The sequence below is a fragment of the Ranitomeya variabilis genome, chromosome 4 (genome assembly GCF_051348905.1).
Source record: "Ranitomeya variabilis isolate aRanVar5 chromosome 4, aRanVar5.hap1, whole genome shotgun sequence".
Classification (NCBI taxonomy): domain Eukaryota; kingdom Metazoa; phylum Chordata; class Amphibia; order Anura; family Dendrobatidae; genus Ranitomeya; species Ranitomeya variabilis.
The window spans coordinates 103,490,930-103,502,736 of record NC_135235.1 but is presented as its reverse complement, the minus strand read 5'-3'; the positions used below and the strand labels follow the sequence as shown (position 1 = coordinate 103,502,736).

The 11,807-nt window shown below is 46.3% G+C and overlaps 1 protein-coding gene across 5 annotated transcripts in view; it reads left to right on the top strand.

Annotated features, from left to right (window-relative positions):
- The first annotated feature begins 5,650 nt into the window (after positions 1 to 5,650).
- RUFY2 (RUN and FYVE domain containing 2) overlaps positions 5,651 to 11,807 on the top strand; it is a 106,601-nt gene continuing 100,444 nt past the window's right edge. For 2 of the 5 annotated variants that reach the window (XM_077259015.1, XM_077259018.1), the window contains exon 1: positions 5,651 to 5,761. In XM_077259015.1, coding sequence (XP_077115130.1) covers positions 5,674 to 5,761 — 88 coding nt within the window. In that variant the 5' untranslated portion in view covers positions 5,651 to 5,673. Of the gene's footprint in view, positions 5,762 to 8,758; positions 8,889 to 11,807 lie in introns of those variants that run through there. The other 3 variants (XM_077259017.1, XM_077259016.1, XM_077259020.1) reach the window with 2 other exon arrangements.

Sequence of the window (11,807 nt, the reverse complement as noted above, 5' to 3'; positions counted from 1 at the left end):
CATTCTATCTTTTACTATAGATGCTGCATAAGCTGCATCTATAGTAAAAAGTTGGTCACACTTGTCAAACAGTATGTTTGACAAGTGTGACCAACCTGTCAGTCAGTTTTCCAAGCGATGCTACAGATCGCTTGGAAAACTTTAGCATTCTGCAAGCTAATTACGCTTGCAGAATGCTAAAAAAACGCGAAAAAAACGGAAAAAAAACGCAAAAAAAAAAAGCGGATTTCTTGCAGAAAATTTCCGGTTTTCTTCAGGAAATTTCTGCAAGAAATCCGCAACGTGTGCACATACCCTAACAGATGGATAGCAAATTCGGAAAGTATGGCGATCTGGTTTACCATATTAGGTGGAGTACCAGGTGTCGCCAGGTTTGGGCGGCAGATGTTGACCCGACATCTAGGCCCTTGATAGGGAGATACAGTGCCTACAAGTAGTATTCAACCCCCTGCAGATTTAGCAGGTTTACACATTTGGAATTAACTTGGCATTGTGACATTTGGACTGTAGATCAGCCTGGAAGTGTGAAATGCACTGCAGCAAAAAAGAATGTTATTTCTTTGTTTATTTTTTTTTTAAATTGTGAAAAGTTTTTTCAGAGGGTCATTTATTATTCAACCCCTCAACCCCCCAGAATTCTGTTTGGTTCCCCTAAAGTATTAAGAAGTAGTTCAGGCACAAAGAACAATGAGCTTCACATGTTTGGATTAATTATCTCTTTTTCCAGCCTTTTCTGACTATTTAAGACCCTCCCCAAACTTGTGAACAGCACTCATACATGGTCAACATGGGAAAGACAAAGGAGCATTCCAAGGCCATCAGAGACAAGATCGTGGAGGGTCACAAGGCTGGCAAGGGGTACAAAACCCTTTCCAAGGAGTTGGGCCTACCTGTCTCCACTGTTGGGAGCATCATCCGGAAGTGGAAGGCTTATGGAACTACTGTCTTTGAAAGTTTCCTCCCGTGCAGAGGCCAGGCTTGTCCGAAGAGTCAAGGCTAACCCAAGGACAACAAGGAAGGAGCTCCGGGAAGATCTCATGGCAGTGGGGACATTGGTTTCAGTCAATACCATAAGTAACGTACTCCACCGCAATGGTCTCCATTCCAGACGAGCCCGTAAGGTACCTTTACTTTCAAAGCGTCATGTCAAGGCTCGTCTACAGTTTGCTCATGATCACTTGGAGGACTCTGAGACTGACTGGTTCAAGGTTCTCTGGTCTGATGAGACCAAGATCGAGATCTTTGGTGCCAACCACACACGTGACGTTTGGAGACTGGATGGCACTGCATACGACCCCAAGAATACCATCCCTACAGTCAAGCATGGTGGTGGCAGCATCATGCTGTGGGGCTGTTTCTCAGCCAAGGGGCCTGGCCATCTGGTCCGCATCCATGGGAAGATGGATAGCACAGCCTACCTGGAGATTTTGGCCAAGAACCTCTGCTCCTCCATCAAGGATCTTAAGATGGGTCGTCATTTCATCTTCCAACAAGACAATGACCCAAAGCACACAGCCAAGAAAACCAAGGCCTGGTTCAAGAGGCAAAAAATCAAGGTGTTGCAGTGGCCTAGTCAGTCTCCTGACCTTAACCTAATTGAAAACTTGTGGAAGGAGCTCAAGATTAAAGTCCACATGAGACACCCAAAGAACCTAGATAACTTGGAGAAGATCTGCATGGAGGAGTGGGCCAAGATAACTCCAGAGACCTGTGTCGGCCTGATCAGGTCTTATAAAAGACGATTATTAGCTGTAATTGCAAACAAAGGTTATTCCACAAAATATTAAACCTAGGGGTTGAATAATAATTGACCCACACTTTTATGTTTAAAATTTATAAAAATTTAACTGAGCAACAAAACTTTTTGGTTTGTAAGATTTATGCATCTGTTAATAAATCCTGCTCTTGTTTGAAGTTTGAAGGCTCTAACTTATTTGCATCTTATTAAACCTGCTAAATCTGCAGGGGGTTGAATACTACTTGTAGGCACTGTAAGTGCAAAGAGGAAAAGGGGGGGAGAGAGGAGAGAGGAGGTAGGGAGAAAAAAAAAAAAGGAGGGGGGGAGGTTGTTAGGGATACTGCGGAATGAGGTTTATCCCCCCGATAAGGGAGAGTGGGGGAAAATAGGGGAGGGGTAGGGTGGGAAAGAAGCAGGGTTAATTGTAGGTACAGGGGTCTGGTGGACCTCTTGTAATAAAGCCAGAGTAGGTTATCTATGTAAGCGGTCAGTATATAATTACGAGGTCTGGAGGATTGCAAGAAGAGGCAACGAGGAACCATCATCTCTCTCTTCTCAACACCAGGAGCAATCAGGATGGCCAATAGTGTCCCATATCGCCCCTCAAGAAGTAAAGCAGATGGTCTTATAAGTGAGTCACATCAAATGATCCGTGCGTTTTGACTCCTCGTTCTAGGGGTGTTCTGCCATTCTCTTGATGGTCGTGGCTTTCGCTGTGGCATGGCTGAGGTCTCTATGGAAACTGGGATCCCAGCTTTAATCATGGTCTGTTTCCCTTCTTCTAATGTACGGCAGGTGTATAGTTGGGAGTTGTGTGTGAAGATGAGGGCGAAGGGGAAGCTCCATCTGTATTTAATCTGTGCCATCTGAAGTGCTGTTGTTACTGGCTTCTGGCAAGTGTGGCTGTCGCGATGTCCGCATAAATATGTACTGAAGATGGCAGTCCCGGTAGATCAGGGTTATCCATTGCAGCAGTCAGGATTAGATCTCGTGCCTCCTCATAATGTAGTTTTAGTATCACATCTCTGGGCACATCATTGTTGCGCGGCCTACCCAGGGCTCTATGGATTCTGGTGATGTGCAGCATGGACGGGTCTGTGTCAGGAAGTAGCGCAGTGAAAAGAGCGGTAGCTGTGTCTGTAAGTGCTACAATATTTTCGGGGAGCCCCCTGATCCGCAGGTTACCTCTGCGCGATCTGTTCTCGTAGTCCTCGCATCGGAGCTCTAGTTCTGCAACGCGCTCTGCATGCAGTTTGAGGGTTTCACGATCTTCCTCTAAGGTGTCTGCAGTGGCGTCCATCTTTTGTTCCAGAGCAACCGTACGCTGCATAATATCCTGTAGCTGGGAGGAGATCTTCTGCATGGCCGAGGCAAGCTCCGACCGGAAAGTCTCCTGCAAGGACCTGGTAAGAGCTGCCGTGGAGATCGCTGTCTCCGTGTGAGGACCGGTCTCTTCCTGATCTGTATTATCTCCCGCGCTCCCTGCAGAGGCCGAGGGGAAAGATGTCGCGGCGGCCATCTTGGGAGCGCCGCCGTTCTGAAGAAGCTCCGCGATGGTACGGCCTGGTGGTTGTGCCATGCCTCCTTTCTTAGGCATCACCGGGAAGAGGGCCACCTGAGGGTGCGGTGGGTCCAATTGCGGCGCGTTTGGCTTATTTCGGGTGTTAATTAGGGCCTAATTAGGCAGGTCGGGTAGCGGAGCTCAGCAAGACATGACTGTCACCGCCGAGGTCTGCGCATGCGCCCCTTATAGCGGGCTTTTTAGCGGATTTTTATGATTGGCAGCTGTCACACACTAAAAGACGCTTTTTATTGCAAAAAATAGTTTTTGCATCTCCACATGTGACTCCAACACACCCCTAACCCTAATCCCAACCATAACCCTAACCACACCCCTAACCCTGACACACCCCTAACCCGAATCCCAACCCTAATTCTTACCGTAAATGTAATCCAAACCCTAACCCAAACTTTAGCCCCAACCCTAACTTTAGCCCCAACCCTAACCCTAACTGTAGCCCTAACCCTAACTTTAGCCCCAACCCTAACTTTAGCCCCAACCCTAACCCTAACTTTAGCCCCAACCCTAACTGTAGCCCCAACCCTAACCCTAAATGTAGCCCCAACCCCAACCCTAACTGTAGCCCCAACCCTAACTGTAGCCCTAACCCTAATTTTAACCCCAACCCTAACCCTAACTTTAGCCCCCACCCTAACCCTTATATTTTTTTATGTTTTGGCGCTTTTATACGATAAAATCTATTTTATATAAAAAATAATTATTTTTGCATCGCTTTATTCTGAGGACTATAACTTTTTTTTTTTCCTCATGATGCTGTATCGCAGTTAGTTTTTTGCGGGACAAGATGACGTTTTCAGCGGTACTGTGTTTATTTATATCCGTCTTTTTGATCGCGTGTTATTCCACTTTTTGTTTGGCGGTATGATAATAAAGCGTTGTTTTTTGCCTCGGTTTTTTTTTTTACAGTGATTACTGAAGGGGTTATTTAGTGAGACAGTTTTATAGGTCGGGTCGTTACGGACGTGGCGATAAATATGTGTACTTTTTTTTACTTAGACAAAGAAATGTATTTATTGGAACAATATATATATTTTTTTCATTATTTAGGAATTTTTTTTTTTTTTTTTACACATGTAAATATATGTATTTTTTTACTTTTTTACTTTGTCCCAGGGTGGGACATCATGCTATAGTGTCAGATCGCTGATCTGACACTTTGCACAGCACTGTGTCAGATCAGCAATCTGACAGGCAGTGCTCCAGGCTTGCCGACGCCTGCTCTGAGCAGGCGCTGGTAAGCCATCTCCCTGCAGGACCCGGAAGGAGCCCCGTGGCCAATTTGGATACGAGGCCTGCAGGGAGGAGGAGGTAGGAGACCCTCTGAACAACGCGATCACATCGCGTTGTTCCGAGGGTCTCAGGGAAGCACGTAGGGAGCCCCCTCCCTGCACGATGCTTCCCTATGCTGCCGGAATGCTGCGATCATGTTTGATTGCAGTGTTCCGGGGGTTAATGTGCCAGGAGCGCTGTAATAATCAGCTGACACCTGGCGGCGATCGGCCTCGCTCCCCCCCGTGAGCGCGGCCGATCGCCTATGACATACTATTCTGTCCATGGGAAGTAGGGCCCGGGTCACATGGACGGAATAGTACGTCTAATGGCAGAAAGGGGTTAAGAAATGGGGTATGTGAACTTTTGATCAGGATAATTTGGATGTTTTGGGTTGTCATTATGATTTATAAAGAGAAAACACAGTAGTTTGACAATAAATGGCTTCACCCAACCACTAACCATGAGTGGAGAAAAAGTTTTGGTGTTATCATTCATATTCTATGAAAAAAGGCCAGGAAAGCAAAAATTCTGCCGGGGTATGTAAACTTTTGAGCACAACTGTATATATAAAATACATAGCACACATATTTATAATATATAATACATAGTGCATATGTAATATATAATAAATAGCACATATTACGCTCCGGTCCTGGTAGGGGAACGTCTCCTATGTTCCCTTACAAACCTGTGTGCGGGCACTATAGCTGGGCCATTGCATTAGATGCCCCATGAAGAAGTTCAGGGACCATATTATAAAAGAATCATTTATCTATTATGGGTGCATTACACATGATCAGCTCTTTAAGCTCCATCTAAAACAGACAAACAATAAGAGTTGCTTCAGCCAGAGAACAGAAACCTAACACAGGATGATTACTAGTCAGCAGTACATGCCCTAGATACCACGTGACCCATCTCTAGTCTCATGCTCAGTACTCTGGGCCGCAGCCCAATCACTTGCTCAGTCTGCGCAGCCAGGGTTCTCCCCAAACGCTGCGTCTCTTCTTTTAGTACGCAAGTGTGCTATTCACGAAGCTGCGCATCAATCCCCACAGTGACGAGAGGGTAAGGAAGGATAATGTGCGCATGCGCACATGTCCCAGTCTCTGGGCGGACTCCCAGTAACCAGGAGGAGGAAGGTGGCGGACGTCTGGCATCCTGCGAAGGTGAGCAGCAGCTCTACATAGCGGGCTCTGGGTGCACCGTGCCGGCCATACAGCATGCAGGAAATGTTCATCTGTTGGCCATTTGGTCAATCCCTCACCATTTCTATATTCTGCATATGAGGCATTTATAGAGATAAACAACATCTGCTGCATTACGATTGTCTTCTAAGAAAATATCATTTTCTAAATATTAGTTATTATTACATTTGGTAACATAACATCAGTCATGTAGACAATATATGTTTTCACACACACAAAACATAAAAATAATGTATGTTTATAGTTTTAATAGCATTTCTGACTGTTGTAAAACATCCTGTATCTGCTGATAAATTTAAAGTGAACCTGTCACCTGTTTTTCTCTCATAAACCCTGCCCATCACCTCATGTGAATGGGGTTTCTGCAACCCCTTTATATCCTCAGAGAGGCCCCTGCATATCTCCGAAAATGTGTTTTATACATGTCCCCCTCTGCATGTAAGTTGCACGGTCTGGGCTTCTGCGGCAGTGCTAGCCTTCGGGCCCTCTGCATGTAAGTTGCATGGTCCGGTCTGCTGTGGCAGTGCTAGCCTTCGGGTCCTCTGCATGTAAGTTGCGCGGTGCGGTCTTCTGCGGCAGCGCTAGCCTTCGGGCCCTCTGCATGTAAATTCACAGTCCGGTCTGCGGCAGTGCTAGCCTTCAAGCCCTCTGCATGTAAGTTGCGCGGTCCGGTGTGCTGTGGCAGCGCTAGCCTTCGGGCCCTCTGCATGTAAGTTGCATTGTCTGGTCCACTGCGGCAGTGCTAGCCTTCGGGCCTTCTGCATGTAAGTTGCACGGTCTGGGCTTCTGCGGCAGTGCTAGCCTTCGGGCCTTCTGCATGTAAGTTGCACGGTCTGGGCTTCTGCGGCAGTGCTAGCCTTTGGGCCCTCTGCATGTAAGTTGCACGGTCCGGTCTTCTGCAGCAGTGCTAGCCTTTGGGCCCTCTGCATGTAAGTTGTGCGGTCCGGTCTGCTGCGGCAGCACTAGCCTACGGGCCCTTTGCATGTAAGTTGCGTGGTCCGGACTGCTGCGGCAGTGCTAGCCTTTGGGCCCTCTGCATGTAAGTTGCATGGTCCAGTCTGCTTGGGCAGTGCTAGCCTACGGGTCCTCTGCATGTAAGTTGCGTGGTCTGGTCTGCTGCGGCAGTGCTAGCCTACGGGCCCTCTGCATGTAAGTTGCGTGGTCTCGTCTGCTGTGGCAGTGCTAGCCTTCGGGCCCTCTGCATGTAAGTTGCGTGGTCCCGTCTGCTGTGGCAGTGCTAGCCTTCGGGCCCTCTGCATGTAAGTTGCGTCGTCCCGTCTGCTGTGGCAGTGCTAGCCTTCAGGCCCTCTGCATGTAAGCTGCGTGGTCCGGTCTGCTGCGGCAGCGCTAGCCTTTGGGCCCTCTGCATGTAAGCTGTGCAGTGCGGTCTGCTGCGGCAGCACTAGCCTTTGGACCCTCTGCATGTAAGTTGCGTGGTCCGGTCATCTGCGGCAGTGCTAGCCTTCGGGCCCTCTGCATGTAAGTTGCGCTGTGCTGTCTTCTGCGGCAGCGCTAGCCTTCAGGCCCTCTGCATGTAAGTTGCGCAGTGCGGTCTGCTGCGGCAGCACTAGCCTTTGGACCCGCTGCATGTAAGTTGTGCGGTCCGGTCTTCTGCGGCAGCGCTAACCTTTGGGCCCTCTGCATGTAAGTTTTGTGGTCCGGTCATCTGCGGCAGTGCTAGCCTACGGGCCCCTCTGCACTTAAGTTGTGCGGTCCAGTTTTCTACGGCAGCGCTAGCCTTTGAGCCCTCTGCATGTAAGTTGTGCGGTCCGGTCCGCTGCGGCAGTGCTAGCCTTTGGGCCCTCTGCATGTAAGTTGCGTGGTCCGGTCCGCTGCGGCACTGCTAGCCTTTGGGCCCTCTGCATGTAAGTTGCGTGGTCCGGTCCGCTGCGGCTGTGCTAGCCTTTGGGCCCTCTGGATGTAAGTTGCGCGGTCCGGTCCGCTGCGGCAGTGCTAGCCTTTGGGCCCTCTGCATATAAGTTGCGCGGTCCGGTCCGCTGCGGCAGTGCTAGCCTTTGGGCCCTCTGCATGTAAGTTGCGTGGTACGGTCCGCTGCGGCAGTGCTAGCCTTTGGACCCTCTGCAAGTAAGTTGCGTGGTCCGGGACATGAATAATACACATTTTCGGAGGTATTCAGGGACACCTATGAGGCTATAAACGGGTTGTAGAAACCCCATTCACATGATCTTAAAGGTGATGGGGGCAGGGTTTGTAACAAAAAAATACCGGTGACAGATTACTTTTAAGGTGGTGGGCTCTGATACCCTCCACCAACATATCATTAATGTAACGGGGCCTTCTTCTGCCTGTCCCCGCCATTGCCTGACACAGCTGTTCCAGTGCTTATCTGGTCTCATAGTACTAGTTATTAATGGTGTTATATCACTTTTTACTGGAAGCTCCTGGGATGCATTGCAAAATCCCTAACACAACTTGCCCCCTGCTTATATGCCAGTTATGATGCTTATGTAGGCCCATTAGACTCCCTCCTGCACCCAGGCCCATATGTGCTCCTTCTGTACCTCCTGTATGTTCCCTATGTTATTGCTTCTGCCATGAGTTTCTCGTTTCCATTTGTTCTATTTTCTATCAGAAAGTTAGGAAGAAACAGTAATGCAAAGGAAAGGAGTAATACAAAGAGTGAAGGAGCAGGATACATACAGGTTTGCTTTCACTCTATAAACATAGATATGCATAGGAGCTGTAGACACAAAACGGTAGCACATTTTTAACCAAAACTGTTTGAAAATGATTGTTGGGATCCAGTAAGCCTGTGTTCACATTATGTATGTGATGTTCTTAAACATATATGCCAAGAAAATCTTCCAACGTATCCATTAAAGCACCACTCCAGCAGTTTTTTTTTTTAATGCAGCGCTGGAGTGGTGTCACTAATCTAAGTTCCCTGCACTTAGTCTCACACCTACCAGCCATCATCTTCATCTTTTATCAGCACCGCCGGATTGCTCTAGTGTTTGCTGGGCATGCCAGAAGTTGCACCTCTGACTTCCAGTCAGTTAGAATTTGCTTTAGCAAGAGGGTGCCGTGGAACCGGAGCAGCGCCAGGAACTGCTGAAGACGGCAGCTGGTAAGTATAGTACTAGGGGCAGGGAACTTAGATTAGTGGCATCACTCCAGCGCTGAAATTAAAAAAACGCTGTAGTGGTGCTTTAAATGGATGCCTCCAGTGCATGTCATACACTGGTCCATAAAGTCTCACTATAAAATGTATTATATTGTTTTTGTTACTGAATATGTTGGTATGGAATAGAATAGTGTACAGCAGAATTATTTCCATTGTTTTGCAGCATGCCAACGTATACCGGTCTCATGGAGGCAGAAAGGTCAACCTTTGGGACTCCGTCAGACTAGTAGACCTTATAGACACCTTTATCATGTATGACAGGTGCTTCTTCCGGTCTACACACTAACTGGAGATTAGAGCTTTTAGTAATGGGTTATTAGCAGCAATATCAAATTCCCAAGAGCTGCTCTCCAGGCGCAGAAGAAAAAAAATCTATATTAAATGGGTAAAGCAGGAAAGCACAAATAATAAATTGCAATTTTGGCCTGATAGGAAGTATTACCAGAAGCAAAGATGGACTTCCTCAGTCGTTAGATAAATTTAAGTATCGTATATTAATGTGGTGAAGTTTCAAAGTACAACCTTTTTGAAACTTTTGTGTTACATGTATTTCTTAAAAAATTGGCATTTTTTTTAATTATAGTTAAAAAAAATAATAGTGATAGTAATTTAGCAATTTTCACATTGCCCACAGTTTTTTTTAAGTTCAGGAACAGTTTTCAGCTGGCTCCCTATCACCAAAAGCAGGATAATAATGACACGAGATGCATTGGCAAAATAAAAAAAAAATGCATTTAACACAAAGACTTAATTTAACAATAGGTCATTATCTGATGATAGATTCCCTTTAGGCCCCCCTTCAAACTTTTTATGTCCGTATGTGGTCCGTTTTTTAAAGACTGCAAATACGGACACAAGCACACCCATTGTATTCAGTGGTGGTGCACACATGTCAGGTTTTTCAATCGGGCTGCAAAACGTCCCGCACACTGATGACAGATGGCTATATCGATGTGTCATCAGGGTGACACGTACTGGCGCCTTGGAAAAAAGCAGTACAGTTCACACTGCTCCCAGGCGCTGGGTGCTGAAGATAGCTCTCATCATTGTCGCTTGCTCTCCCTTCGCTCAGCGCGGCCAGGCAACAATGATGATAGGAATTGTATTCCGTACCTGCTGTGTACATTGTGTGTAAAATTAAGAATTAAATAAGTTGGCGTGTGCTCCCAACTAATTTTGATAACCAACAAAGGTAAAGCCCATGGCTGGGGACTGGTGTTACTAATCTGGGAAAGGGGACAAAATCCTAAAAGATTATTAATAACAGCTCACAGCTGTTTGCTTAGCCTTTACTGGTTAGTTTACAGGGGACCCCAGAAATAAAAAGACGTAGGGTCCCCCAATAAATTCTAATTAGCAAAGACTAGCTGTGGGTTGATATTAATAGCCAGGAAAGGGGCCATGGATATTGGCTTCCCTCCCAGGCTACCAATATCAGCAGTCAGTCGCCCCAGAAATGGAGCATCCATAAGATACGCCAAATCTGGCACTTAGCCTCGCTCTTCCCACTTACCCTCTTCCTACGTCATTTTTTTTCCTGGGGTCCCCCTGTAAACTAAACAGTAAAGGCTAAGCAAACACCTGTGAGCTGTTATTAATACCATGGGAACATTTAGGGCTAATGGCCCCTTTCCCAGATTATTAATATCAGATGATAGCGGTTGTTTTTCCCTCTGCTGGTTATGAAAATTATGCAGGAGCCCAATCCATTTTTTTAAATTATTTAATTTATTTAAAAATAACAAGTACAGAAAAAAAGCACTGATTATATAGCACACTGACATATTTTTATCTATCTATCTTTTGTGGAAGGTCGGCTCACTTAGCTGCTCCTTGAGGTAGACACAGGCACACATGGGGGTAAAGTCTCTGGGTGGTTTATTGTATCATAAACCAAAACCACAAAATGGTAATAAAAACAGCCTGTCTGGCTCAAAAGAAAATAAACAGTTCATGCACAGTCCTGCGCAGTACTTCTGGGACAATGCATATGACAGCAGGAGCTTCAGTATAGAGACTTCCTTCCCTCCACACAACACAGAGGGAAAAAAGCGGCTGGACATTTATTTCCCCAGCCACATCTTTGAGGTAGAGATGTGGTGAGTAGGCGTCCCGCCCATCTCTTACCTACTCACCTAAAATCCCGCCCATAACATGGCCGCTTAATTCCTTCAGCACATAGCATGCTGAAAAGAAACTTATGGGTTTCTAGATCACGGAGGGATGCAGTCTCCATGACATATATTTCCCCTCACATACCGTGCCAGTGACCCTGTCACACTCTCTTTTTAATTTCCATGCTGCATTTCATTCCATACATGTCACACTGACAGCTTACGGACACACGGATGTCATGTATGTACACACGGATGTCATGTACAGTGCCTACAAGTAGTATTCAACCCCCTGCAGATTTAGCAGGTTTAATAAGATGCAAATAAGTTAGAGCCTTCAAACTTCAAACAAGAGCAGGATTTATTAACAGATGCATAAATCTTACAAACCAAAAAGTTTTGTTGCTCAGTTACATTTTTATAAATTTTAAACATAAAAGTGTGGGTCAATTATTATTCAACCCCTAGGTTTAATATTTTGTGGAATAACCTTTGTTTGCAATTACAGCTAATAATCGTCTTTTATAAGACCTGATCAGGCCTGCACAGGTCTCTGGAGTTATCTTGGCCCACTCCTCCATGCAGATCTTCTCCAAGTTATCTAGGTTCTTTGGGTGTCTCATGTGGACTTTAATCTTGGGCTCCTTCCACAAGTTTTCAATTGGGTTAAGGTCAGGAGACTGACTAGGCCACTGCAACACCTTGATTTTTTGCCTCTTGAACCAGGCCCTGGTTTTCTTGGCTGTGT